The 27,581-nt window shown below is 53.0% G+C and overlaps 1 protein-coding gene across 6 annotated transcripts in view; it reads left to right on the forward strand.

Annotated features, from left to right (window-relative positions):
* The window catches only part of TRAPPC10 (trafficking protein particle complex subunit 10), an 87,340-nt gene that overhangs the window by 36,835 nt on the left and 22,924 nt on the right, over positions 1-27,581 (forward strand). For all 6 annotated transcript variants that reach the window (XM_058732165.1, XM_058732166.1, XM_058732170.1 and 3 more), the window contains 9 exons: positions 2,042-2,237; positions 3,834-3,945; positions 6,470-6,717; positions 18,943-19,089; positions 19,688-19,802; positions 20,827-20,903; positions 21,918-22,009; positions 23,884-24,024; positions 24,343-24,455. In XM_058732165.1, coding sequence (XP_058588148.1) covers positions 2,042-2,237; positions 3,834-3,945; positions 6,470-6,717; positions 18,943-19,089; positions 19,688-19,802; positions 20,827-20,903; positions 21,918-22,009; positions 23,884-24,024; positions 24,343-24,455 — 1,241 coding nt within the window. The remainder of the gene's footprint in view (positions 1-2,041; positions 2,238-3,833; positions 3,946-6,469; positions 6,718-18,942; positions 19,090-19,687; positions 19,803-20,826; positions 20,904-21,917; positions 22,010-23,883; positions 24,025-24,342; positions 24,456-27,581) is intronic.

Here is a 27,581-nt window from a genome sequence, read left to right on the forward strand (position 1 = left end):
GGGTGTTGTGTACGTCCTTAGTTATCTCCTTAGGATAAATCCCTAAAATGAAAATTGCTTGGCCAAACGATTTGTGCATTTTTCAGGCTTTTGGTAAGTATTTCCGGCGTTTGGTAAAGGGTCAGAGGGCTGCCCCGTTAGCTGTGTTCGCAGTGGCCCCGGTGGCTGGTGGAGGCCCGGGCCTCCGGCTCCCTGCCGCCCTGGGCACCGGCCGCCAGCACACTCCGAGGAGCCCTTCTCCACGCTGGCGCCCGCCGGTCTGGTGAGCTGTTCTGGGCTGTCTCTCTTGAGTTAACCGCCTTGGGCTTAACGCGAACTTCTGAAGCACAGTTCTTTTTTGTTAGAAAAAGAAAATCTAGAAACTGTGCAAGTTGAAGGCACAATAAGAGAGAGAACGTAATGAACGTTTTGTCGGGTTGGTCAGCACCGGCTCACGGAAGACGAGGACCATCCGGGCGGTCGGCGTTTGCCGGCAGTTTCCTTCCCCATCCACCCTGTGGTTTAGGGGACAGTCCTGTGTCCGGTCAGGGGTACGTGTCGATGATGACCCAGGCTGGAGGATGCCTTGAGGATACATGGCCGAACCGATAGACTCTCGCAGCTCACGCAGGGCATAAAACACGTCAGTCCTTCGGGGCTGTAGGAAGGAGCTGGCGGGATGCCTTGTCTTTCGTGGTAACAGGCCCGTGGGGTGGAGTGACTGGAATGACCAGCTACTGATTCTTAAATTTTCTTCCTCGTACTGATGGCTCACCTGATGGATCATCTAGGCCGTGGGCTTCGCGTTTTGGTCCGCTGGTTTGTGATGCCAGAGATTCAGCCCTTCCTCCAAAGGCTGTGATGGCACACGGAGACATAGAATCGGTCCGTTTTGCTACTTGCTAGGAAATAAGGCAACACATTCACCACGGAGAAATATTGAAGCTCACAGCATCACTATTTTAAAATCATTTCTGAGTTCATGTTTATTCATCTTCTTTCTAAATTTTTATCATAAAAGATAAAGAAGTCTATGTTTTCCAACCTGTTAGATGAACATACTGCCTTTTCCAAATCCATTGGAAACTTGTAATTCTGTGCCACAGATAGTCTTTTTAAAACAAAAAAGTTTTTTTAATGTTTGTTTCTGATAGAGGCAGAGCACGAGTGGGGGAGGAGCAGAGAGCGAGGGAGACAGAGAATCTGAAGCAGCCTCCAGGCTCCGAGCTGTCAGCACAGAGCCCGACACGGGGCTCAGCCACAAACCGTGAGCTCACGATCTGAACCGAAGTTGGATGCTTAACTGACTGAGTCCCCCCACTGGGTGCCCCCAGATAGTCTTTTTGTAGGGAAATTGTATCATAGCTACATGTTAAGCCATATTCTTTAAGCTTTTATTTACTGATTACTTCTAAACCCTGCTCTTGAGGAGCTCGCGGCCTAGGGCCCAGGGGGAGAGACAGAGCTATGGAGAGGGAGCGTATACTGCGCGACACTCACCGCCGGGGTAGTGGGGTCACAGGACAGCGGGGGAGAGGTTCCGGGAGGACGTGCGTCAGCAGAGCCGGATTTGGAAGGGTGAACGGGAATGTGCTGGATGAAGAGAGAGTAGAGCTCGAGACGTTGGGTGGGCTTGGCTAGGAATAGTGAGAAGGGCTGGGCAGCCGGACCGGGTCAGGCTGCAACGACCCTCGTGTGCCATGTCAGTAACTCTGAGTGCTGTCCTGTCAGTTACGGGGGACCAGCGACGTTTGTGAAGTGGGCAGTGCGAGTGAGGCTTGGGAGCTGATTGTGTGGGGATCACCTTCCCTTCCGGGGGGCCCTGGAGGCCGGATCTGAGACGACTCATCATACACCCCCACCCGCTGCCGTGGTTCTGCAGCACTCGCTGGTCCTGTGGTGTTAAACCAGTTCGTGATGAAGCCTTCTCCTAATCTGGTTTCTCAGCATCTGCCTGGTGGTTGCCAGCGGTTCACGAAGGAAGGAAGTAGGGGCGGAAGCGGTTGGGCTGCGTGCTGTGCCCGGAGAGTGTTTTCCAGACCGTCCGTTCGTGTCTCTGCAGGTGTGTCGTGCTCTCCGACCCCTTGAAGGACTCTTCTCGAACTCAGGAATCCTGGAATGCCTTCCTGACCAAACTCAGGACCTCACTTCTTATGTCTTTTACCAAAAACTTGGGCAAGTTTGAGGACGACATGAGGACGTTGAGGGAGAAGAGGACGGAGCCAGGCTGGAGCTTCTGTGACTATTTCATGGTCCAGGTATGGGACTAAGTGTAGAACTAGACGCTTCCGTCTTCTCTTCCTCTATAAGTAAGGCAGGCTTTTTGTGGTCGCTCGTATCGGCCTAGTTTTTAAAACCAAGAGACGATGTAGTAGCTAACAGATGTTCCCGTCTCTGGGCTCATGAAGCAGATCAGAGGTGGTCTCCTGGGTAGTTGTGCCGTCAGCTCTCCTGCTCAGCATCTAGCCATTTTCTAGAGGGCCTTGTCCCCCAGAGTGATTTTGGTTTTGTTAGTCTCTCGGGCCTTCTGGGGTATCCACCATGGAAGTGTCTCAGGCAGAGGGGCCCTCGCCGTGGTGTTGATCCTGAGGACAAAGATGTCTACTGCCTGCCATGGCACTGATTACATTAGGGCTCCCCGGGGACATTTATTTCCTCTGTAGCTTTGATTTATTATTATTATTTTTTTTAACGTTTATTTATTTTTGACAGACAGAGCATGAGCGGGGGAGGGGCAGGGAGAGAGGGAGACACAGAATCCAAAGCAGGCTCCAGGCTCTGAGCTGTGAGCACAGAGCCCGATGTGGGGCTCGAACTCATAAACCATGAGACCATGGCCTGAGCCGAAGTCGGACGCTCAACCGACTGAGCCACCCAGGCGCCCCTGTAGTTTTGGCTTATAATCTGGGGTTCTGATAAAGGCTAGTTTCCAGTGAACCTTTCTAACACTGCAAAGAGTGACAGGAACGTGGCCCTTAGGTTTCCTTATTCTTGTTCACCATGTTGAGACAAAAAAATGTTCATATTTAAATTGCACTTGTGTGTTAATTACTGAAGAAATAATGCATTTTGAACAAACAAAAGACCAATTCTGATTAGAAATTTTGATGTTTATCTCTGACTATTGCTTATGTCTTAGTGGTGTTTGGGTGATCGGGCGCGCATGAGGGAATCACGTGTGTTCATGTTCACGGGATGAGTGACCTGTTACCGACCTTTCCGATGGCCTTGTCACTTCGCCTTTCAAGTGTATCTACACTTGATTTCTAAGAGTTATAAACCCGGAGGGGGAGAATCTAGGTGGACCCAGTGGTGTCGGATTGACTCTGAGATACCATTGTGAACCCACGGTGGGATGGATGGATGGACGGACGGACGGACGGACGGACAGGTGGATGGATAGATCAGGAATATAGATCCGTGTGTGTGAGGATTGTACATACGCTTGTATTTCCTCGCCCCGTCCCTCTGACAGGGCCTGGAGAAAAGATGACTTCCCGGTAGCGGCAAACCCACTTAGTGCCAATAAGGTCTTAGATTCTAAATTCCGTTCTGAAAACGTGCCGGGGCTTCTGGGAGAAGTGGTGGATTCTCGGGCCGGTGTAGTCCTGCGGGGGCCTCGTGCTGTCAGCTTGGAGCCTGACTTGGGACTCGGACCCACGGCCATGAGATCATGACCTCAGCTGAAAACGAGAGTCGGCGGCTCCACGGACTGACCCCCTGGGCGCGCCCTGCCTGAGCGTCACTCTTAGTGCCACAGGCTTTTCTCCGTTGTAATCTTTACTGGCTACACATTGTTTCAAAAAGTCGACTGACATGTTTGCTTTTTTAAAAATTTTTGTTTGGATCACCAGGAGGAACTGGCCTTTGTGTTTGAGATGCTGCAGCAGTTCGAAGATGCCCTCGTACAGTATGATGAACTGGACGCCCTGTTTTCTCAGTACGTCGTCAACTTTGGTGCTGGGGGTGAGTAGTGAACTTGTGGAAGCAAACCCGTGTCTCAGCATAGTTTTCCTCACTTTTAAGTAGTCTGCAGGCTGCCATTATTTAGCCATGATTTGTTCCCCCAATAATTAAATCACCGTTTGTTGCTTTATGCAAATTACATAGGATGTATTGTTGTGGTTCTAATAGGAAGTGAGATGAGAATTGAGAATTGGTCGTTTTCATTGTTAGAAGAATCTTAAATAAAAGCATTTGAGAAGAAGGTATTTTTGTTAGGTATAGAGAGTCATCTCAACAACTTACAGCTGCCTAGGTATGCTTCCGATGCTGTGCCTCCTTGCTAGCCTAAGAGTGGGCCTCCTGTACCGTGTTGACAAGTTGTCTTTGTGATATTTGGGTGCTCGTTGCAGCGTTTTAAACGACACTACTGTAATGAGTGTTCACCGCTCTTTTAAAATTTTAAAGTCTTGAATTATTTTGGAAGTACAAAATTAGCACAGCGAGACCGTGTACAGAGAAAAACGTTGATCATTCTCACTGTTTTTTGGTTGATAACTTGCTTTGCTGGAAATGGCATCATATCATGTGGACGTTTGTCCGTAGCTTGTCGCACTTGCTAACAGCCCTCTGCGGGCATCGTCCCAAGTTAGCACATGAGGTTTTGAGCTGTTACTGTCACTAGCTGCATCATGCCGTGCAGTGTTTGTCTGACCGTCCCTCGGTGTGGGACATCTGGGTTGTCCCCAGTCCCGCCGCCACAAACAGTGTGGTGCCAGACATCTTTGTCGGGTGTCCTGAGAGAACCCTGATACGGTGTGTGACGAAAGGAGTGATTTCAGGGAACCGCGGTGTCTGCTAGAAAACCTGTAGGACGATGAGGTACCGGGACAGCCCGCTGAAGCCCCGGGCACTGGCTTTCTTCTAGAAACGATGAACGCCACCCATTGGTTCTCTCTCAAACCCAAGTTTGGGAGGTTCAGGTTTGGATCTCTTACTTTGCTGAAACACAAATGTAAGCATAGCCAGAGCAAAATATTTACTAATTAAATTTAAAAATTTTGAGAAGAGGTAAAATTACATTTTATGTATCCATATCGTACGTGTTTAAATATCTTACGTATCTCTTTCAGCATATTTCACATAATTTCTTTGCCCTCTTGGTTTTAAAGTAAATCTGGGACCAATTAAAATCCGAAAGTAAGCCTGGACCAAGTTGTGCAGCTCAATGATAAGACTGTTCATTTTTGTTCATTGATTTAGTGGATGCTTATTGAGAGCTGTGTATGTACCAGGTGCTGTTCTGAACGTAATAGGGAACAAAACAAAACCCCTTCCTTCATGGGGTTGACGAAGGGGAAGCATAAATAACTTACGGTGGGAAAATAAATAGCTTGAAGTCAGACAGTGTGATAATGAGAATAAATAACTTGACGTCAGGCAGTGTAATGAGCGCGGGCCGCAGGAGGGGTTGTGGGTGAAGGGGCAGAGTGTGACGCTAGGTGCTGGGTGATCTCGGACAGTGTGGTCCTGGAGGCCGTCTGAGGAGGCGGCACCGGCACAGAGGCCCGAGTGGAATGTGAGAGGCAGCCAGGGGAACGCTAGGCAGGGGGCCGGCCGAGGGGCCTGCTGGTGGAGGCTCCCGGGGGGGTGGGGGGGCACCTCCCTGAGTGTGCACTTGGACAGCTCTCTATAAATCCCGGTCAGTGAAGGATGCTGTTGTAAGTTGGCACTCGAGATGTTTACTAACGTCAGCGTGCCAATACGGAGTCATACCCGGTGGGAACATAGCCTGAAATGGCTCTCTTTTGGAGTGAGTGAGTAGATTCAATTTTTGCCATATGGATTGAATGACTAGTTATCATGGGCTCTTATGCTTACTTTAAGACCGTGTTTGAGTCTGGCGGTGTCCGTTAGAATTGGGGAGCCTCGTTGCAATGTTTTGACAGGCAAGAATTTTTACCTTCTGCCCCCCACTACTCCTTCTTTGTGCCTCCTGTCCTTCCTCTAGGAGCGTGATTTAGGTAGCTGACACGGTTGAGTTAGAGACAGGCGTGAGGCTTAAGGATGGGTGAAAATGGGTGAGGGAGACGGAACAGACAGCACGGTCACGTGAACCGGCTGCTCTCGGCGCCCGGGCAGAGGGCAGCCGGCACAGCGTGCCCCAGCCGAGGCCTCGAGCCTTCTCCCGGAGCTGGCCGAGCGTGGAGCCTGGGCCTCCCTGACCCCGAGCCCGGCAGTCTCCCGTTGCCTCCCGACCTGCTCGTGACCCCCTGGGCGCGGGACGCCGGTGTGCCTCGTGGCCCGGGCACGCTGCCTTGTGCCTGTCATCAGTTGCCAAGTACCGGGCGGGCCGCGGGCCGTCACTACCCGGTCCGCACGTCTCTAGACTGGTTCCGTGCCAACGCTGAGGGGGCGGACCGGTGGTGAGGGGGCGACCGGTTGTTTAGCTGCCCGTGGGTACCCGGGGTCCCGCAGCCCCGAGCGAGAACCTCGGTGAGGTGAAGTAATGTGTCGTCAGCGCCTTTCATGATGTGTGTCTGTTTAGATGGTGCCAACTGGCTGACTTTTTTCTGCCAGCCGGTGAAGAGCTGGAACGGACTGATCCTCCGAAAGCCCATAGACATGGAGAAGCGGGAGTTGATACAGAGGCAGGAAGCCACCCTGTTGGACCTGCGCAGTTACCTGTTCTCTCGCCAGTGCACCCTGCTCCTCTTCCTGCAGAGGCCGTGGGAGGTGGCCCAGCGCGCCCTGGAGCTGCTGCACGGCTGCGTGCAGGAGCTGAAGCTCCTGGAAGTGAGTCCCCCGTTCCCCGTTTCCCCGCTGCTTCGTTGTTCAAACACAGAACTCCGAGCCCCAACACCAGGCATCGAACCGTTGGTGCCTGACGGAAGAGTTTTCTTTTTTTCTGAACGTTCTTAATTTGTAGCGTACCGTTTGTTCCCCTTTACGTGAATTAACCGTTCAAAAGTGTCATTTCCGCTCTCAACGCGGTGGAGTTCGTGTGGCCCGAAGCAAGATGTTTCTTCATATAAGCTTTTCAGGTGCCTTTGGCTTATTCTGGGGGTCAGGGCCGGGGGGCGGAGGGGGCGGGCTGGTCTTCCCTGAGAAGGAGATCTCACCTGGCGGGCACGCAGTGTTAGGTTTTGTAGGTGGACCTTCGTCTTACTGCAGAACCGTCTTTTTGTCTTGCACGTGAACACACGGGTAGCACCGTGAGGGACGCACACCGGCCGTGCCACGTGCGTTAGCAGCACGGAGTCTTGGCCAGGTACGTCGTGAGCGCGTGTGCGCATGTGCGGGTGAGTGGGGGAGACCCGGCAGCGAGGCTCGACGCTGTGCGTCGCTGGTGAGGCGTTTGCCTTGAAGGATGGCCTCCCTCCAGGCCCGCTGCGCTCGCCCACGGCCCACGGCCCCAGACACGTTGCAGTGAAGTAAAGGGAACTTTATCGACGGTCTCGTGGGGGGTGGGGGGGCCCTCACCTTTTTTGTTTCTTTACCCGGAAAAAGGCACACGTGCACATATAGAATCTTGCACGCAATTTCAGAGGATTCGTAGACACCCCCACCCCACCCCACCCCACCCCACCCCACCCCGTTCCCCGGTTAAGAACTAAGTGAGTGTTCGAACTGCATCTTACAAATGAGGAAAGTGGGCCTGGAAATGGTTAGACTTACCCAGTAACACAGCGAGTCTCAGCATCAGACCCTCCACGCCAGACTCGCGTTCTTTCTGTCACACCCCTGCCAGCGCGTCGAGGGCCGCAGTTGTAAGAGGTCCTGGCGTATAATTGTACTGCATGAGCCGAACCATGGTGGAGTGTCTTTCATTATACGGTGACTTGTATCCTGTGTATCCTAGAATGCTAAGTAGTAGCCTTAACACTTAGTTTGAATAATCTTAATTTAAACAATTTTTTTTTTTACCCAAATGAAATTATTTTAGTTGATTTCTAAAGGAGAAATGCTTAGCCTAGCTGAGCCACAAACTCAGGAATGTAAGAATTTGTCTCAAATTATTTTTCTTGCCTAGATACCTAATCGAGCAAATGAGGGAAATAGCATTTCCCACCTTGAAATGATACTCTTTTGGCTTCGTCTAACCACATAGACTTGGGTGATCTGCTTTGGCCTCTCCGATCTGACCGTGCAGACCAGGGGGCCGTGAGGTAACCGTTCATTAATTGGACAGGGCTGTCTGTGTTCGTGTGCCTAGATACTTCACCTGATTCCGAGATTTTGTCACCTTAGCGGATGGGGGGAAAGCAGGGTGTGTGGGAGAGGCCACGCAGTTCACGCTCAGTACCTTCAAAGCGATGACCCCAGGAGGGTTATTAGGAAGCACTGTCTACGGCACAGGGCACGGGTGGGAAACCGCGGAGGGTGGTGCAGCCAGTCTCTAGTGCTGGTCCCCCGCCTGTCACAAACCGAAGGATTTAAGAATCTGCCCGAGAGGCTTTCTCTCGCCTTAGGAAATTGACTGGTCCCGGCACGGCAGCCAGTCTGGGGGCAGAGGAGACACTGGGAGAGTGGTGAGGGCTGCTGGCCCTGCAGGGAGGGAGCCGGGCCCCTGTGGCCCCGTCCTTACGCCTTCTGGAAGCTGGAGGGCGGGAGAGCCTGCGGAAGCGTTAAGTACAGCTCCCCGGATCTGGGAGGCCTGCCCGGGGACACCAGCACAGGGTAGGCATGGGGGGACCATTTCCTCAGATGCCGGCTCCCAGGTATCTGGATCGTGGATCCCACCACGGATCCCTTCTTGTCCCGACGCACCAGACGGGGCCGGTGGGCTACACGGGGACGTGCGTGGTGGCCCGCTCTTCCGTGGCCCTGCCGCGCACCCCAGCTTGTCTCCCGAACGCCGTGATACTTCTGGCCGTGGCAGGAGTACGCGGAAATGGGGCACCCTTCCGGCTGGAAAGAGGCACGTGAGCAGCAGGTGGCATGGGCTCTGTCTGGAGCCGCTCCTGGCTCGGGGTCGGCAAGTCAGCCGGAAGCGGCAGGATTCTGCAGGCTCTCGTCCTCCCCGTGCAGGTGCCCCGAGGGCTCGGCGCCTGCTTGGTGTCGTGTTGTGCACTTCACACCCCTTGCGGTCATGTTTCCGCTCCCTTCTTTCCCGAGTCAAGTGGTCTTCGTCGTCGACCGTTCCTCCGGGGGAGGCCCCCCCGCTTTCAGTCACGTTGACTGCATTGCACCTCTCCGGTTCTTGCCGTGTCCTGCTTGCTGTGCGTGGACCACAGCTGGATTCGGGGCGGGGACACACACCCCACTGTCCGCGTTCCCTTTCTCCATGCGAGCGACCCACCTTCTCGTTCCCTCTTCTCCGCGTGCCGGGCCGTCCCTCGGCGTCCCCGCCGCACGAGGGCCACGGGCAGCAGCCGGGCCCTGGAAGTGTGGCCTGCCGGTTGAACCGCGCGGGGGGCCCAGAGCTGCCGACCTCCTTTGTCGACTCCGCTCGCCCCACGGCCGAGCCTGCGCGGTCCTCACGCGACACCCGCTCTCACGTGGGGTCAGCCGTCCGCTTGTAGCTGTCCACTGGGAGCTTCCCTCCGCCCCCTGTCCCGTCCCAGCAGTTTGGCCGTAATCTCGTCATCAGGTGTCCTTGTGAGGGTCGGCTCTGGGGAAGACAGTCTAGCACAGGCTGGGAGGGGGGGCTCCGGAGCCAGACTGTCTGTGCCTGGACCCCACCTGCCCCTCCCCGCCGGGGACCTTGACTCACTCACCCCTCAGGGCTCCCCTCTTCCGTCTGTGAGGTGGAGGCAGGCCCGTAGCCGCCATTCGGGTGGTGAGGCCTCAAGAGGTGACGCGCATCCAGGGGGCAGAGCCGCGGCGCCTGCGTGTGGCCGCCCTTCGGACACGACTTGTCATCTCAGCCTCTCTCTGGAGGTTGGTTTTGGCCGAGGGAGAACACTGGTAGGTCCCGAGTAACAGTTTCTCCGTTGGCAGTTGCCGAGAAAAGTTTACTCTTAGGATTTAAGTTTTTGTAGAAACTTTCAAAATCCCAAAGACCCCAAATTATTTACGTTTTCTGTACATGTAATTCTGCTCTAAAAAATAGACTCAGTTCCCGGCGTCTGGGATAGCTTTTTGGTGGGGTGTTTCTCGCATCCGTGTCAGTGGCCGGTGCGGAGCTGTGGCTCTGACCCCCGCCGGGGGGGCTTGCGACGGTGCCGTGTGCGGACGGAGAGGCCGGCGACCCGGCCAGCTTGCAGGCTGGGCCCGTGCGTGGCTCTTTTGGGGTCAGGCCGCTTTTGTGAAGTCTGTTAAGCCTAAGTGTTACACAGCCTGTTTGTGCATTTCCAATTACGACATTTCTTTAGCAGAAGACGCCGGTACGTTTGCCTTTGTGATTTGTAAAACATGTCCTCGTAACAACCGCCTGGTCGATTTTAGCCATTGATGGAAAGTATCTTCTTTGAGAGTCGGAGGCCGTGCGGTGGCCAGATGCCGTGGGAGCAAGCCCCCACCTCTGTCGTGGGACCTGGCGTCCCACGTCACGGGTGCCGGTGAAGAGCCCGGGCCAGCTCTCGTTCAAAATGTGTACGGCTGGGGATTGGGCCTGCCCTGTGAGCCCTGAGGGATCGAGAGGGAACATCCCTAGAGTGTGCCAGTGCTGCGCGAGTTCAGATGACGCTTTCACGGGGTTTCTCTTTTTCTTGTACAACATTCAAAAAGATTTTCTCTCCGTTTACCAAAAGTTGAATATGTTCTCTATGTAAATTTGGAAGGTAAAGATAAACATACAGAAGAAAATGTCACTGCGTGTCCTGACGGCAGGAGGTTTCCTTTCCGGTCTACGGCCTTTCTGTCTACAGAGAAACGGAGTTGTTTAATCAGTCCTATTTTGAACATTTGAATTGCTCAGAATTATTTGCAGTTTGTGTCAGTGTGTGTTCTCCTCCATTTGTCTCTACGTGATGTATTCATGCAAGTAGACTTGCCCTTTCAAGGACACGTGTTTTTAAAGCCTTTAGTGTGCATTGTAGAACTGCCTTCCAGAAAGATCCTCCCATTTTTCAGTTAACCGAGCAGTTCCTATTTCCCTGCATTTTTGGTAAGAAAAAAGGTAATAACGTGCAGATATTTTAGTGTTTACCAAATTATGAGTGAGAATATAAGGAAGATATTTTCTAGAAGGCCATTATACATTTGTTACAATGACTGCCCAAATGATTTTTTAAAAAACGTGTCCCCCATGGGGCGCCTGGATGGCTCAGTCGGTGAAGCGTCTGATTTTGGCTCAAGTCGGGATCTCAGGGTACATGGGTTCGAGCCCTACGCAGGGCTTCATGCTGACAGCTCAGAGCCTGGAGCCTGCTTCGGATTCTGTGTCTTCCTCTCTCTCTGCCCTCTCCTGCTCACGCTTTCTCTCTCTGTCTCTCTCTCTCTTTCAAAAAATAAACGTTAAAAGTTACGCATTAAAAAATAAAATAAAGTAAATAAAAACGTGTCCCCCTCAGTACCGATTTGTCTTTTGTTGGGTTCGGTTCTGATTATGTTCACAGGGTAGGCCAGGAAGGCTCGGGATCCCAGAAGAGTGACCTGGTCTAGAGACTGGCCGGAGCCATGCACAAGAGGCCAATCATGGCCAGTCTGCCAGTTTGTGAGCAGGGGCCACGTGTGCTAGAAGCTTCCACATTAAACTGGATGGAACAGAAAAGGCGTGCCTTCCAGGCTGGCCCCTAGGATTGGTACCCCGAGGTTCGGGCTCAGCAGAGGCCAGAAGCAGAGGTGGAGCTGAGGGGTGTAGCTCCGGGTCGTTGAGTGTGTGCTGCTCCAGGCGCTCCGCGGGGCCCCTCCGTGGACAGGTGGAGTTGTTGCGTGACCGTGAGCCACGTGGACCTGAGCTGGCCGAGCAGCAGGAGCAGACGGGAGGACAGGTAAATGCCGGAGGTGTTGCCGAGGAAGAACCAGTGAGGGTTGGTGGCTCTCGGGAAAAGAGAAGAGGGGCTGCCAAGAGTCCTTCGGGAATCAGTCGATGGCTGCAGGGCACCAGGGTAAACACGGGGTGGGGGGGTCGGGCGCGCAGATGAGGAAGAACTCGGGAGACCCGCGCCCGAGGGCACTGAGCCAGCCAGGTGAGCAGAGCATCAGAGATCGGTGTCGCCAGGCGGTCGGGGCGGGAGGAGTGTCAAGGCCCCAGAGGCCGCAGCTCTGCACGGCTGCTTCAGTTCAGTTCGGCAAACCAAACTGGCGCCTGCTGTGTGCTAGGGAAGATTTCTAGACGTGGCCTTGTACGAGCTGGGTCGGAAAGGACTCTTCCGTGCAGCAGGCACTCCTTGAGCACCCGGGCTGTGCCGGGCAAGCGTTGTTCTGGGCCCTGCATTTTCAGCAGAGAGCAAGTTAGACCAAACCCCATCCCTGGGAGCCTGCTTTCAATAGAAGGAGTAGCCCGAGGGAGAATTTGCCAGGCGGATGTGGCCTGTGGCGGCAGATGCGAGCATGTGTGAGGCAGAGAAAGTTTTACTGAAGGAACTCGGACGGAGCTCAGTCTTGCTGGAACTTAAGGGACGAGGCAGGCCCTGTCGGGAAGGCTGCAGAGGTGCTAGAAGCTGGGTTTTGAGGAGATGATGGAAGTATTTGTAGGTCACCCTGAAGCCTGGGCTTTGTTCCACGGTCCGGTAAGGAGTCGCTGCGGAGCCATGGCAGGCGAGGGACCTGGTGGGGCAGAGGGCAGAGGGAGGCCAGCGATTAGATGGAGCAGGGAGGAGAGCCAGGGACTGAGGGCGTAATCCGGTGGGGAGGACAGGGTTCGGAACTAGAGCACTTGGGGCACATTTTAAAAAAAATTTTTTTTTAGTTTATTTTGAGAGAGAGAGCGAGCGAGCACATGAGCGGAAAAGGGGCAGAGAGAGAGAGAATCTCAAGCAGGCTCCGTGCTCTTAGCGCAGAGCCCAACACGGGGCTCCAACCCACGAACCGTGAGATCATGACCTGAGCCGAAATCAAGAATCGTTTAACTGACTGAGTCACCCAGGTGATCCCATCGGGGCACATTTTATTTGTTTATTTAGGTTTATTTTTGAGAGAGAGAGAGAGAGAGAGACTGTGTGAGTGGAGGAGGGGCAGAGAGAGAGGGAGACACAGAATCCGAAGCGGGCTCCAGGCTCTGAGCTGTCAGTGTGGAGCCCTGCGTGGGGCTCAACTCAAGAACCGTGACATCACGATCTGAGCCGAAGCCAGACGCTTAACCGACTGAGCCACCCAGGTGCCCCTGGGGTATATTTTAAATAAATCGATTCAAGAAAAGTTATTCTGTGTGTCTACTAAACACATGTGGAGATAAATCTTGATCTCATACCTCACACAAGTAATCCCAGGTGGAGTTTTGGTCTAAGCACGAAAGGTGAAACAGGGGAGCTTCTGGAAGATAGCATGGGAGAACGTCTCCATGGCCTGGAGGCCGGCAGGTATTTGTTACCCAGGACTGCAGAAGAGTGACAGGCCGGACTACACGGAGATCACAACTACTCTTCTACGTGCATGTGAACGCCCAGCATCGAGCGAGTGAAGAGGCCGTGGAGTTGAACCCCATGGGTTATGCGGTCAGGACCGGCTCTGGCCTGGATGCAGAGCCCCTGCAAATCAGCGAAAAAAGACTGACAGATCAGTAGAAAAATAGGCCGAAGAAGATACCCAAATGGCCGAAAAGCATACGGAGAGGTACTTCATCTCCTTCATCACAGTGAAAGCAGACTGGTGGCAGAGAGACGCCCACACGTGGCCGGGTGCCTCCCTGGGGAGAGCTGTGCTGTGCAGCAGTGCCTGCCAGGGCGAAACACACACGCACCCCGGGACCTAGCCGGCCGCCCCCGGCATCTGCACACACACGGACGCACGGACACACGGACGTGCGTGCCCCAGGAGATGAGCACAGAAATGCTCGTAGCAGCAGGATTCGGAATTGCCGGAAACGAAGTCACCCAGATGTCCGTCACGTACAAGGGACACAGTCGTGGTCTGTTTGGGCAGTGACTAGCAGACAGCAGTGAAAACAGATGGACTTGGACACGGGAGCGAAACAAGTCACGCGGAGGAATATGTACGTTTTAAATCCGTGTGTACAATGTTCAAATTAAGCAAAAGCAGTCTGTTGTGAAGCGTCTAACCAGGGATGGGTGTGCAAAGGGGATGGCATCCGGCGGGGCTGGAGGGGGCCGGTGGTGGGGGGCACTGCGCGTGTGATTCTCCAGCAGGGGGTGGGCACGCTGGGGTGCTTAGGATGCTATGTTTTTAGTGTTTGGTCTTAGAAAAAATGTAAGTTTAACAAGAATAAAAAGAATGCCTTTAACTTGAGGCTTAGAAAATGGTAAAACAGCTCTTGGGTTAGTAATAACAGCGGTACAAGGAAAGGGGGGGCTTTAGGAAACTAAAGAAGAAACACAGGTATCCCCGATTTTCCCAAGTTTGCTTTACAAAGGGCTTGTCTAGGTACCTGTTCTCACCGACCAGGAGAAGTCTCAGAGAGGCTTCCTGGTTTTAGGGAAGAAAACGTGAGAAGCGTCCAGTCTGTTCTGCAGGGGCCGTAGCCGAGGCGGCGTGCACCTGCGCGGCCCCGGGACCTGTACGCAGCTCCGCAGCCTCCAGCCGCCTCAGCTCTGAGCCGTGTCCCTGAGCGCCGGGCTTGATCGTGACCGATTTTGTGCACGTTAGCGAAACGGGTCCCGGGGAGCAGAAGAGCCTAAGAGGTGGTTTTGGGGTCTGGAAACGCTCGAAAACTTTTCCATGTAAATTAGGGATAACTGCGTGTTCACTTTATGCCGTTTTGGACTTGCCGAAGGCCTCATGGGAACGCTGTGCCTGCGGATAGTGGGTGACACCTGTATTAAGAAATCAGTTTTAACAGTCTGTCGTTTACAAAAGAGGTTCTCCAGAAGGCCCAGAAGTCTGTGGACAGGTGGTCAGCATCCTTCTTGTTCCATCCTTGTCAAGAGCTGCTGAGCCCACCGCCCGGTTCCAAGTGACACACAGAGCTGTGGCAGGCTCGCCTTCAGCAGAGGAGAGGCTCATCTTTGCTGGGTTTGGGCAGCGTGGGGTTGGGGGGCTGTGGGTTTCGGGGGGGCTGTCGCCACCCGGGTGAGTCCCGTGGCACACTCGATGACGCACGTGTGGCCCGCAGGGGCCGCCACACCCAGACCGGCCTGCAGAGGCGAGCGGGGTTGTTTGAGTGGGTTTAGAACTGGATCTCGTGGAGACTTGCTGCCGTGGCTGTAAACAAGCCCTCTTTCCCAGAGTTCGTGGGACTTTGGAACAATTCTCAAGCTGTACCACAGTGGACGGAAAGAACGTTTAGAAAAGACTGACGACACCAGACAAACATCGGAACTCGCACGTGCTGATACAAGTGCGAATGTGTGCGGCCGCTTTGGAAAACTTTTTGTCACTGTCTGCTCAAGCTGCGACCCGCGCCTGTCCGCGGACTCAGCAATCCCAGATTCCTAGGTACGTGCCAAGAAAAATGAGTCCCGCCGAAAGACAGTAGGAGCTTGTGAACTGGCAGGAGGGTCTGACCTTGGCTGACGTCCTGGCTTGGGTTCCCTGGAAATGGATGGAGCCGGTGCGGTTGTGTTCCAGACAGCCTGGCTTAGGACCGGGTCACCAGTCGCCTGGACTGGGAGATGACAGACGTCTGGTGGGGAGCCCGTGTTCTCAGCCCCCCTTGATGGCGGCTCTCGTAACCGCCCCTTGCCGTACCCGTGCAGCTGTTACCAGAGACCGTGGCTCCCGTGGGCCGTGAGCATCCCGAGAGACCCAGTGTCGATCTCTCCTCCTTGCCCTGATGCCGCAGGGATCCCTGCAGGAGAGGGGCACCTAATGCTGCTCGCCTTCTCCTCCCATGTGGATTGGTTCCGGGGGCTGGGGGTCTCCCGAGTCTGAGAAGGCTGCTCCCCTAGAGAGGCGGGCAGCACTACCAAGAGTTTTACCCGTAGTAGCCGAACCCCAGAAACCACCCAAAGGCCTGCGGACAGGCGGATGGACGCATACGTTGTGGCGGATCCGTAGGAAGGCGTACGGCCCAGCGGTAGGAACAGGCCTCTGACAAGCCTGGCAAGGTGGGATTGCACTGTTCTGTCCGTTCCATGTGATTCCGCTCATGGGAAGGGCAGCAATCAGGCAGAAGTCACCGGTGACGACAGAGGACGGAAAGGGGTTCCTCTTGGGGTGGGTGCTGACCGGGAAGAGGGCCTCGAGGGGACCTTCTAAGGAAACCCAAGTGGTCAGTTCTCGATTTGAGTGCTGCTTATATTTGTACAACTTCACGGAGCTCTAAACTTAGGATTTGTATCCTTCACCCATCTCCCCGTATGTGTTTGTAACTTAGTTTTTTAAAGCAATGAGGAAAGTATGGCTACGATTATATTTTAAGCGAAGTTTGTTTCACGAGTGTTTCTGGAAGTCTTAGATGAGCCACTTCTGAAGTCCTGGCTGCCGGAGCCCGGCTCTGTCAGGCCCGGAGATGTGTTGAGAAGCATGCAGAGGGTCGCTGGTCCCTTTGGGGTGTTTAGTTGGGATTTGCTTGGGAGCCAAGACGGACGGACACACGTAAGAAGCAGGGCAAGAGGCCGGTGCACCTCGAAGCCCGAGATCAGGGGGTGCTGTGAGGTGCCGCGGGCCGTGCCGATTAACGCGCACGTGTCCCCCAGGAGGAGCTTCCACGGAAGAGGGCGTGTGCCGGGAAGTGCCAAGAGCTGCGGTCACCTCTGCGAAGGGAGCCAGTGAGAGCGCTGAGGTTACCGAGCGGACCTGCGGGAGCCAGGGAGGGGCCGGCTGGGGGGCACCCGTTCCGGTCCCGGAACAAGCGCCAGGTCTGGGTAGTAGAGCGCCTCCCCTTGGTTCCTGTGCGGCACCTGCCGGCCGGGTCGCTCTGCTGGCTCTGGCCTCTGCCGCGGCGCAAGTCGGAGCTCCAGCAGCGGCCGGTGGCTGCCACGAGTGCTGCTCTCTTTACCCCCAGAAAAGCTGCCGCTCACTGACCCTGCTGCTTTCTCTTACACACTGCTTTCCAGAGGGCGGTGCTTGCTCCTTGCGGAAAAGAAAGATGCCAGGAACATACCTATTCCACGGTCTTTCCATGAACTAAAACCTTCATATCGCGGCGTGTGCCTCTTTAGGGTCTGCACGTGCACACGGGTGCCCTCTGGGTGCCTCACTCTCAGGTTCTTGGCCACTTTCGCTCCTCCCAGCAAGTGCTCCGATCCCGGAAACCTGCCAGCCCACACCTGGCCCTTCTCAGTGTCCATTGCCCCATGGCCCCTCCTAGTGCTGCTCCCCCTGCTCCCCTGCAGCCCTTCTCGGTGCTCCCCTGCCCACGTGTTCTCTCTCAGAGCTCCCCCCTGTACCCCTCACTGTGCTCCCTGCCATGGTCCCCCCGAGGGCTCCTCCCTGCAGCCCCTCCCGGTGCTCCCCCCACACGGCCCTGTCAGTGCCCTCTTTAGCAGCCCCTCTCAGTGCTCCCCGCCATGGTCCCTTCAGGTGCTCCCCTCCCAAGGCTCTCTCCCTGTGCTCTTCCCTGCGGCAGCCGCCTGCTGTGACGACTGGGGTTTCCCTTTCCCTCTCTGGGTTCGTCCGAATCAGAAGCACGGTGCGCAGCCTTGATACGTGCCCTTTATTCTCGCGGGCAAGTAACCAGTGTGTGCCCGAGGAGAGGTGGCGTTCAGCAGAAGTTTCCACAGAACGGCTGCCTGTGGTCGCAGGGTCTTGGAAGGTGACAGTACCCAGGACGTGTGGAACCTAGTTCGCAGGAGGGCCCGCCGAGCCGAGTCAGCTGAGAGCCCACCCCAGTTTGAGGGAGGGACGTGCCCCATCAGGCTCCCGGGCTGTGTCCTGCTGACAGTTCTTCTGCGCGTCCCTGCGTGTGGTCCGTTGTCTCTGCCAGGTTTTCTCCTCAGACATCTAAATGGTTCATCTCATTTTGCAGAGACGGGGCAATTTGGCTTTTACAGGACCATGAAACGGCACCCTGGTTCCTTCTAGTTGGTTCCAGGGCCTTTTATTTGTGCTCAGGGTATGTTGAAGGAGGCTTTTTGTCAGCGTTAGCAGCTTCCCTCGTCACCTGGTGTAGAATTACCTCTGACGTCCCCATTTTTGAATAGTTCATATTAACATATCTCAGCAAACTGGGATACCAGATGTAAGATCTCTCATGACATTAGTGCCGCCAAGAAAACGGTCGGTCCTGTCAACTGCATGTGTTAGATGCCATTGATGGGAGACACATTCCTATTTCAGAGGTGCTTAAATGTGGGAAAAAGTGCATCTCAGAATTGGTTCTGTGCAGTTGATGGTTTTTTGTGTATGCGGTAATGTAATATTTATCTTACTGGTCCTTTAACGGAGAGGCTCAAATACACACAACAGTCGAGAGGATAATGTGATGAACTTCTGGGTGACGCGGCTCCAGCTGCAGCAGACGACCATTCTCTTGTTTCATCCGTGTCCCTGCCCACTTTCCCCTGCATTATTTTTAGGCAGATCTTAGACATCATGTTTTAATTGTGGGTAGTCGTTCACTGTGTATCTCGAGGCAGCAAGAGTTCTTTTTAACATAATGACACCTGAGAAGATTACCACGTCGTATAATTCCCGAGTGTCACCTGACAGCTACTTGATGTTCGCATCTCACGTATGGAGCGTGATCTTTCTGAAATGGGGCCCGGTGCTCATCTGAGGTCCTGGCCTCTGCCCCTTGTCATGTGGCCTCTTCAGACTTAGAGTGAGTGTTGACAGTCACCCTTTTTGTGGGCTTCTTTTCTTAATGATCTTTCCAGAACATAATGAACGTTCTATCCCTGCCCGGTCTCTCCTGTCGTGGGAAATATAAAACCAAATACCGTGTTTGGACGTAGGTCACCCCTCCCCTCGCCGCAAGCGAGCCGATGGGATTATTGTTCCGTCCCTTCTCTCCCCTGATAGTTTTGCAGATGGCGGCCCGTTATTTGGGCCGCTGCTTGAAGGGGCGCACTAGGACGTGGGGGTTCCGGTGCCTTCCCTGGGCGCTGTCCTCACGGCCACACTTACACCCTCCAGGTCTCTGTCCCGCCTGGCGCTCTGGACTGCTGGGTGTTCCTGAGCTGTCTGGAGGTGCTGCAGAGGATAGAAGGTTGTTGTGACCGGGCACAGATAGACTCGAACATTGCCCACACTGTGGGTTTATGGAGCTATGCCACCGAGAAGGTAACTGCCAAAGGCAGATGTGGGCGTTGTTCGTGGGCTGTGCGCCTGGGGCGGACGGGCGGAGGAAGCTGTTTGGAGAAGCGTCGGCTGGGTCACTGCACGGGCCGTTCTGGTTCCTTCAGGGCGTGTCTGGTAGCAGGGATGCACCAGATGGCTCCCTGACTGCTGAAGATGTTCCGCGCCAGGAATTGGGGGAGGGGGTACGAAGAAGCGTGAAGCCGGAAATGTGTAGAAATGCAGGTCGCTTCTGCTTAAGTGACTGACGGTCACCCCGTGTGTGCAGAGGATGGCCTGCTGGTGTCAGGGTGGCCGGGTGCAGACTGGGCGGGAGGCCTTGGGAGGCTCGGGACGGTGTGGGTTGGTTAGTGGCGTAAGCTCAGAACTGCCAGCCTCAGAATCACTCAGAATTCTTGCACACGGGTGTGAATCCGAGATGGTCCCAGTAAGATACGTTTTTGTATGCAGGTAAGAATTATTTGGATAGGAAGGCTAAATTTCTTCTAGGATTTAGTTGGATTTTAATTTGTGTATTCAAATTCATAAATTCTCTGCTGATCACTTCTGTAAATAACTGAAAATGGTGGGTTTATCTCAACAGCTAAAGTCCTTGGGCTATCTGTGCGGACTTGTGTCAGAAAAAGGACCTAACTCAGAGGACCTCAACAGGATAGTTGATCTTCTGGCAGGTTTGGGAGCTGAGCGACCCGAAACAGGTACTTTTGGATGTGTGTCTGTGCACTGGCACAGTGGACAGTAACGAAGACGTCCCTTGCATCTTGCCACATTTAATTCATATTCTAACAGTGTAATTGCTCCCATTTGGGAAGTTGTGCTCCTTGTTAGCTGACCAGATTAATACACAGAGTATTTTACCATTTAATAGTGTAAAGAAATGTTAGAGATAGCGTAAGAAATTGGAAGGATTTTAAAAAACGTTTCTGAGTCTCTCACAGGCTCGAATGAGCGGATCATGACTTTTTACAGCCTGTGTGGAGTCAAAATGCACCAGTCTCCCTCTGAATTAACAGGGGACCTAGTTTCCTAACAGTATGGCCAGAGAAATCCTTTTACTCAGTAAACTACTCCTAGGTCATAAAGCCCTTTGAAAGGAGCCTTCCCGATTCTTGGAGGTGTGAACTGAGACGGAAGAGTGTGACTTAGCCAAAGCCTTGCTGAGGTCCGGCCCGCAGGCAGACCGAAAGTACCCGGCGGGCCGTGCGGTGTTCACATTCCGTGGTGACCACTTGGGTGAGACCACTTCCGATCGTTGTGGAAGTGATGTGATTAAAAACTCTGGTCTCAGTCAAGAATGAAACACCACATGAAGGGTTTCAGACTATTTCGTGACTGTATTGCTTGGACAAGCACGGAAGTAGGGATGGAGTTCTGGGGGGCACGGCTGTTTGTGGGTCCCCAGGCAGCAGGTGCAGGTGAGTGCCTCTCCCCGTGGCATTTGAGGGTGATTGTAGACTCATGACGGGTCTGAGGAGGTGCGTAGAAATGCAAGCGGCTTCTGCGTAAGTGACTGACGGTCACCCCATGTGTGCAGAGGATGGCCTGCTGGGGTCAGGGTGGCCGGGCGCAGACTGGGCGGGAGGCCTTGAGAGCTCAGGACAATGCGGGTTGGTTAGTTAGAACTGCCAGGCTCAGAATCACTCAGAATTCTTACACACAGGTATGGATGAATAAGGATGGAAAAGGACTGAGGGTAAATAAGGACTCTCATTTCTTTTTAAGCCAACACAGCTCAGAGTCCTTATAAGAAGCTCAAGGAAGCATTATCATCAGTAGAAGCTTTTGAAAAACACTACTTAGTAAGTATTACAAATGATACCTGTCTACCCACGGCCCGAGGCTGTCTCCAGAAGGCTCTGTTGACCTTGGGGCTGAGAATGGGATAGTGTTCGAGACCTCCTCCTTGTGGGCCTTTTCCACTTCTTGGTGGGTGCCCTAGGGAGCTACGGGTGACACCCAGGATAGTTGCTGTTCGTTAAATGTGCATTGGTATCCATGGTGCCATAATTAGGCATAAAAGCATCTTTGGATGTTTATAATTTTGTTCAGAGTGATACTGCGCGTTCAATGCAATAGAAATTGTAAGAAAGGCTAATGAATGGTTTTGTGCATACCAGAAAATACGGTAGACTTGAACAAATCTATTGTGCTTCATTTTTTTTTTTTTTTTTTTTTTAACGTTTTTTATTTATTTTTGGGACAGAGAGAGACAGAGCATGAACGGGGGAGGGGCAGAGAGAGAGGGAGACACAGAATCGGAAACAGGCTCCAGGCTCCGAGCCATCAGCCCAGAGCCTGACATGGGGCTCGAACTCACGGACCGCGAGATCGTGACCTGGCTGAAGTCGGACGCTTAACCGACTGCGCCACCCAGGCGCCCCCCCTAATTGTGCTTCATTTTAAAAGATTTCGACTTAGAGAGACCGTAGGAAGCGCAGTGTAGGTAGGAGCTCGGTGGGCCAGCCGGACTCCTGACTTGCAGGTAACTTGGGAGCATTTGATAGAGGGTTTTTGTCCCTATTGTCCAGAAAGTGAGAAAAATACTAAAAATGTTACCCCATATGGAAAGTACTTTGAGAAGTTAAATATTCTATGCCTGCTGAGTTCCTATTTCTTTTATCGTTAGGCTTCATAATTTATGTACAAGTTAATGACTTTGCATAAATCACACATTACATAAAAACTCAGCACAAAAATAGATATAAACAATGATGTTGTTAACAACCAAGTCTTTCGCTTCAGTGCTGGGTAGATACGTGTGGGGTTGCTTAGTGATCAACTACGGGCTCATGCGGATTTCCGCTTTCCCGCAGGATCTGTCCCACGCGGCCATCGAAATGCACACGAGCATCGGAAGGCTCCGGTCTGCTAAGTTTGTTGGGAAGGACCTGGCAGAGTTTTACATGTAATTGAATTTGAAATTTTCTTTGAGTTTCAGACGTTTCAGACATGTACTAAGAATGTCAGGTATGGGGTTAATACGAAGTGTACATAAATGTGTAGAATGAAAAATGTAGAATATGTCAGCCAATCATTATCAGGTGTTTTTTTCTATTTCTTCTAAAAACCAAATGGAGAGATTTCTCAGCTTGTTACTCTTAATATCTGTGTTTCTTTGTGATCTCTCTGTGATCTTTGTGTTTCTTTAGTTAAATTAGCGTAACGTAACTATATATGCAGGTGGTATACGTAACATCTACGGTATGTAATAATTTTACTTAAGGAAAGAATTATGAGGAAATGGTTACAAATCTATATCCAGTGGCATAAACTGGGATGCCGATTCGTAAGTATTTTGTTATATAGCATTTTCCCTAGTTACATCAGTTGTCTTCTGGAAGATGGAAAGCCTCGAGGTCAGTGATGTCAACGTCCAGGAGAGTGGGGTGCTCGTGGCGGGTTGAGGGGCGGTGTGCCTGGTGCAGACCAGCGCCAGCTTTGGAGTCGAAAAGTCTCCGCGTATTTCTCACATGGCTGATGAAATCGGCCCATCGAGGAGCTGGCGGTGTGCTCGCTATTTCAGAGCCCTGGAAAGGGATGTAAATCATAAGGGAAAAGGTGGTTACGTTTGCTTAAATGTGTGTTTGAGACGCTATCTTGAAATCTGTCATTAATAAAGTAATTTTAGTAGCCGAAACCAGAAAAGACAATTTACTTTCACTGATTAAAGTGGCCGCAGAGGGCTTCGTAAGTCGTCTGAGGGAACTTCCTAGTTTTCCTCACGCTCTCGTAGCCGCCAGCCAGTCACACACCTGAGGACAGGGCTAGAGTGTGGCACTCCTGAGCCTCCATCTAGTAAATCTGAGGAGTGAGTTTTTAGTTGGAGCGAAGAGGCCGCCCCCTCGGATGCTGTGAGCCGAGCCCCCCCCCGGACACTGGTTCTGGCGAGGCCGGGAGCTCCAGCGGGCTGGCGCTGGTCCGCCCAGAGGCTCGGCTCCCGGCCCCCGCTTGCCGCAGACTTGCTGGGGGGCCTCTGGCCTCCGTGTCCGGGGGCCGGGCACTGGCCTGTAGACTGCCTGCTCTAGAACATGAGAATCTTTGGCCAGAGATAGTAACTGAAGAAGTATTAAAGGTTCTGACCTCTTTGAAACACGGGGACGTAGGAATACCGACGTGCGTCATTTGATAGCTTGCAAATTTATGTGATTTGAGAATTTGAGAACCTTACTTCTTCAAGAGTAGGCTAGTCAACACTGGAAGGTCTCCCAAGGGTGCCTAGAGCGGACGAGTGCTTGTTCCGCGCTGGCCTTTGTCTAGCGAGCTCAGGAGAGCCTGGACCCTCCAGGGAAGGACGGGGGGGTCCGTGTCGTCACCAAGGCTTTGGCAAGCTCTCCTCAGTTGTGCCCTGTTTTACTCTAAACATCTTGAAGGTTTAAACTGGGACTGGAAGATCCTCTTGGGCGATGTGTGTTGCTATTTAAATTCTTCCGGGTTCTCTGTAAATCTCTGAGGCCTGGCGAGGGCCGTTGGCCCGAGTTTCAGAGCCGATCCGAGCTCCCTCTCAGTCGGGCTGTACGGACCGCTTCTGCGTGTGCCCGACTTTAGCAGGTGCTGTGGCACCGACGCGGGTGGACGCGGGCGCCAGCGCTTCCTGGCCAACCGGCCGCGTCCCCGTGGATGAGTCCTTCACCTCGCCTCGCCCTTGGCCTTCCCACGCGTCCTGCTCCCGTGGGGAGCGCCAGAGAGGGACTCAGACGGCACAGGGTCGGTGCAGGGGGCGGCGGGCAGGGCGGGATTGTCACGAACCATGACGAAAGCTTCTGTGTGTTGGTTTGCAAGGAGGAAAAAGTCTCCACAGAAGGCGGAAGTGTACCTTCAGGGAGCACTGAAGAACTACCTGGCTGAGGGCTGGGCGCTGCCCATCACTCACACGAGGAAGCAACTCGCCGAGTGTCAGAAACACCTTGGACAGACCGAAAAGTATCCTTTGGGTTTAATGTTCCCCGCGAAATAGGAGACTTGCTTTCTGTCCGTACGAGCAGCGGGGCCCACGGTGAGTGTTTGGCAGACACCCAACGGCGAAGAGAGGAGAAGCCCGCCTCGTGCTCACGGACCGGGCCGCCTGTAAGTTAGGGGCCTAGTCGGCACGGCTCACGTCTGTCCTGGAGCTCCTGATAACGTAGGCCCCGAGGAGACTCCGCGCCGGGCCGCACGCGGAGGCTCTGGGGACTGGGAGCCTCTGGTGCCGGTGCCGCTGGGGGAGCGGGGCCTCTTCTCAGATCCTTGACTCTCCTCCAGCTACCTTCAGACCAGTAGCCTTTTGGCCAGCGATCGCCACCTGACTGAGGACGAACGGAAGCACTTCTGCCGGGAGATACTCAGCTTTGCCAGCCGACAGACGGACAGCCCAGGTCAGACCCGCTCTTTGTGGGGAGGGGCGGGGGGTGCTTTGAAGAACCTCACTTTTGAAAACCCGCTTCGCGCTGAAGCAGGGTTGGCGTACGGCGGCCTTCTAGTTGTTTCGGGTGTGGGCGTGGCGATTCGGCCGTTGTCTGCGCGCTCCGTGCTCGTCACGACAAGTGTGCTCTTCATCCCCGCCCCTCCCGCCTCCCTTCTGGCGACCACCAGTGTGTTCTGTATTTAAGAGGTCTTTGTCTCTTTTTCGTTCGTTTTGTTTTCTCCTTTTTATTTTGAGAGAGAGAGAGAGAGCACAAGCAGGGGAGAGGCGGGGGGGGGGGGGAGAGAGAAGCCCAAGCAGGCTCTGCGCTGTCAGCACAGAGCCCGATGGCGGGACTCGAACCCACGAACCGTGAGATCGTGACCTGAGCCGAGATCAAGAGTCAGACGCATAACCGACTGAGCCACCCAGGTGGCCCTGTTCTGTTTCTTAAATTCCACATGAGTGAAATCATGTGGTATTTGTCTCATTTCTTTCTGACAGACACTCAACTTGACCAGCTGACAGACAGCCCTGGTCAGACTGGCTTTTAAAACTTCTCCTTGTGAAAACTTTCAAATACTGTGGGAAAGTAAAAAAATAACACAGTATATAACACAGGCTACCCACCTAGATTCAGCAGCTGTTAACTTTTGCCGTGTGGCAAACATGTATCTGTATCTTTCTTTCTGCTGAACTTGGCAGTGACTCCAGACCACATGACACACTTCACCCTGAAACTGCTTAGCGTGGCCTTCTGAAATCAAGGGTGCCCCCAGCCACCCAAAGAGCAAGGTTCTGACTTCAGCTGCTAAGTGGTCTATATTCAAATCTTCCTCAATGGTGCAAAAGAAATGTTTTTATAAAGTATTTTTAGTAGAGTCCAGTCAGGGATCACACATTGCATTTGATTGTTATATCTCACTTCTCTTTTAATTACTTTTTACTTTTTGAGAGAGAAAGCATCAGCAGGGAGAGGGACAGAGGGAGAGAGAATCTCAAGCCGGCTCCGCGCTGTCCGTGCAGAGCCCAACACGGGCTTGATCTCGCAACTGTGAGCGCGTGACCTGAGCCAAAATCGAGTTGGATGGTCAACCAACTGAGCCGCCAGATGCCTCGCTTCTTTTTTAATTTAGAACAGTTCTTCCCGTCTCTTTTCCTTTTTTTAATATGCTGTTTTTAATATACTAGCTTTATTGAGATACAACTCACCCATTTGCAGTGTACAATTCAGTGGCTTGTAGAACATTCATAGACACGCACGGCCATCGCCATACAGTGAATTCTAGAACGTTTTTGTCTCCCCCAAAAGAAGCCTCATACTTCTTTCTCCCAGCCTTCCTCCTACCCCCACCCCTGGCAGCCACTGATCCACTTTCTGTCTCTGTAGATGCCCATTCTGAGTATTTCACGTAAATGGAGCAACCTCACATGGACCTTTGTGACTAGCTGATGTCCCCGCGCGTCACGTTTTTAGCATTCATCCATGTCGCAGCCCGTGTCGGTGCTTCCTTCCTTTTCGTGGCCGAAAGTAGTCCTCGTATGGATGGACCGCACTCTGTTTATCCCTTTGTCCACTGTGTGACATCTGGGCTGTAAGATGCTGACCTTTTAAAGGCATCGAGCCCATTGTCTCACAGGCTCCCCACCTTGTGGAATTTGTTGAGTGTTTGCTCAAGGGAGCATCACCTAGGAAGGTAGGTCTGAAAGGCTTAGATTTAGGCCAGAGATTCGGCAGATCCATTTCATAAGTGGTGCTGTGTGGTGAGGTTAAATTTATTGTAACATTTAGCTCCTCGTGTTTAGTTTTTCAAGAAGAGTGCTCATCTAAGATAGTTACTGCCTTAGTCCACTTAGACTGCCATAGCAAAATGCCTGACACCAGATGCTTAAACAACAGACATTGTTTCTTGCAGTTCTGGAGGCTGGACGTCCAAGGTCAGGGTGCCAGCAAGGTTGGTTTCTGATGAGGCTTGTCTTCCTGACGTGTCTTTACGTGGCAACAGGAGAGACAGAAGTGGGGTGGGAGGGACAGGGCGGAGAGGGGTGGGGGGGAGGGCGAGGGAGGGGGAGCGCTCGCTCTACTGTCTCCTGATAAAGACACTAACGCTTCATGACCTCATCCAAACCTCATCATCTCCTAAAGGGCCCATGTCCACATACCATTGTACTGGGGGCTAGGACTTCCACTTAAAAAGGGGGACCACAGTGGGACCCCTTGAGGGCTCAGTCAGTTAAGCTTCTGACTCTTGAGCTCAGGTCACGATCTCACAGTTTGTGGGATTGAGCCCCATGTCAGGCTCTCACTGACAGCACGGATTCTCTCTCCCTCTCTCTCTGCTCCTTCCCCGCTCGTGTGCATGCACTCTGTCTCTCTCTCTCTCACTCTCAAAGTAAATAAACTTAAAAAAGAGGATGGGGTTGATCACAGTGCAGTCTATAGCAGTTTTTAAGTACTTGAAAGCCAGTGTTTCCAAAGATTTTGGCTTCAGGTAGGTAGATATACGGTTGTTGATTGCTGGGGTGCATTTCACTCAAATTGAGCTATCTGGATGGTTTCTCAGGAGCAATATGGCATTGGTTTGTTTGTGTTTTTTTAGATTCTTTTTTTTTTAATTTTTTTTTTAACGTTTATTTATTTTTGAGACAGAGAGAGACAGAGCATGAACAGGGGAGGGGCAGAGAGAGAGGGAGACACAGAACCCGAAGCAGGCTCCAGGCTCCAGGCTCCGAGCTGTCAGCACAGAGACCGACGCGGGGCTTGAACCCACGAGCCGCGAGATCATGACCTGAGCTGAAGTCCCACGCTTAACCGACTGAGCCGCCCAGGCACCCCTTTTAGATTCTTTAATGTGCCCCAAATGGTCATTGGCAGAGCCATGTGCCACGTCTGCTTTATGTGACACGTATGTGAGACTGCACAGGCACGCCTCCTGCCAGCATTCCTTGATGACGTCTCTGTAGGACTAAGATAGTCTACGATTGACCGCTTGTGCTTCCTTTCCTTCTTTCCTTCCTTCCTTTTAATTAAAGTTTATTTATTTATAATTTATAGTTAAAAGGGAGAGAGAGAGCACATGTATGAGAGCTGGGGAGGGGC

Source organism: Neofelis nebulosa, chromosome 5 (genome assembly GCF_028018385.1).
Source record: "Neofelis nebulosa isolate mNeoNeb1 chromosome 5, mNeoNeb1.pri, whole genome shotgun sequence".
Classification (NCBI taxonomy): domain Eukaryota; kingdom Metazoa; phylum Chordata; class Mammalia; order Carnivora; family Felidae; genus Neofelis; species Neofelis nebulosa.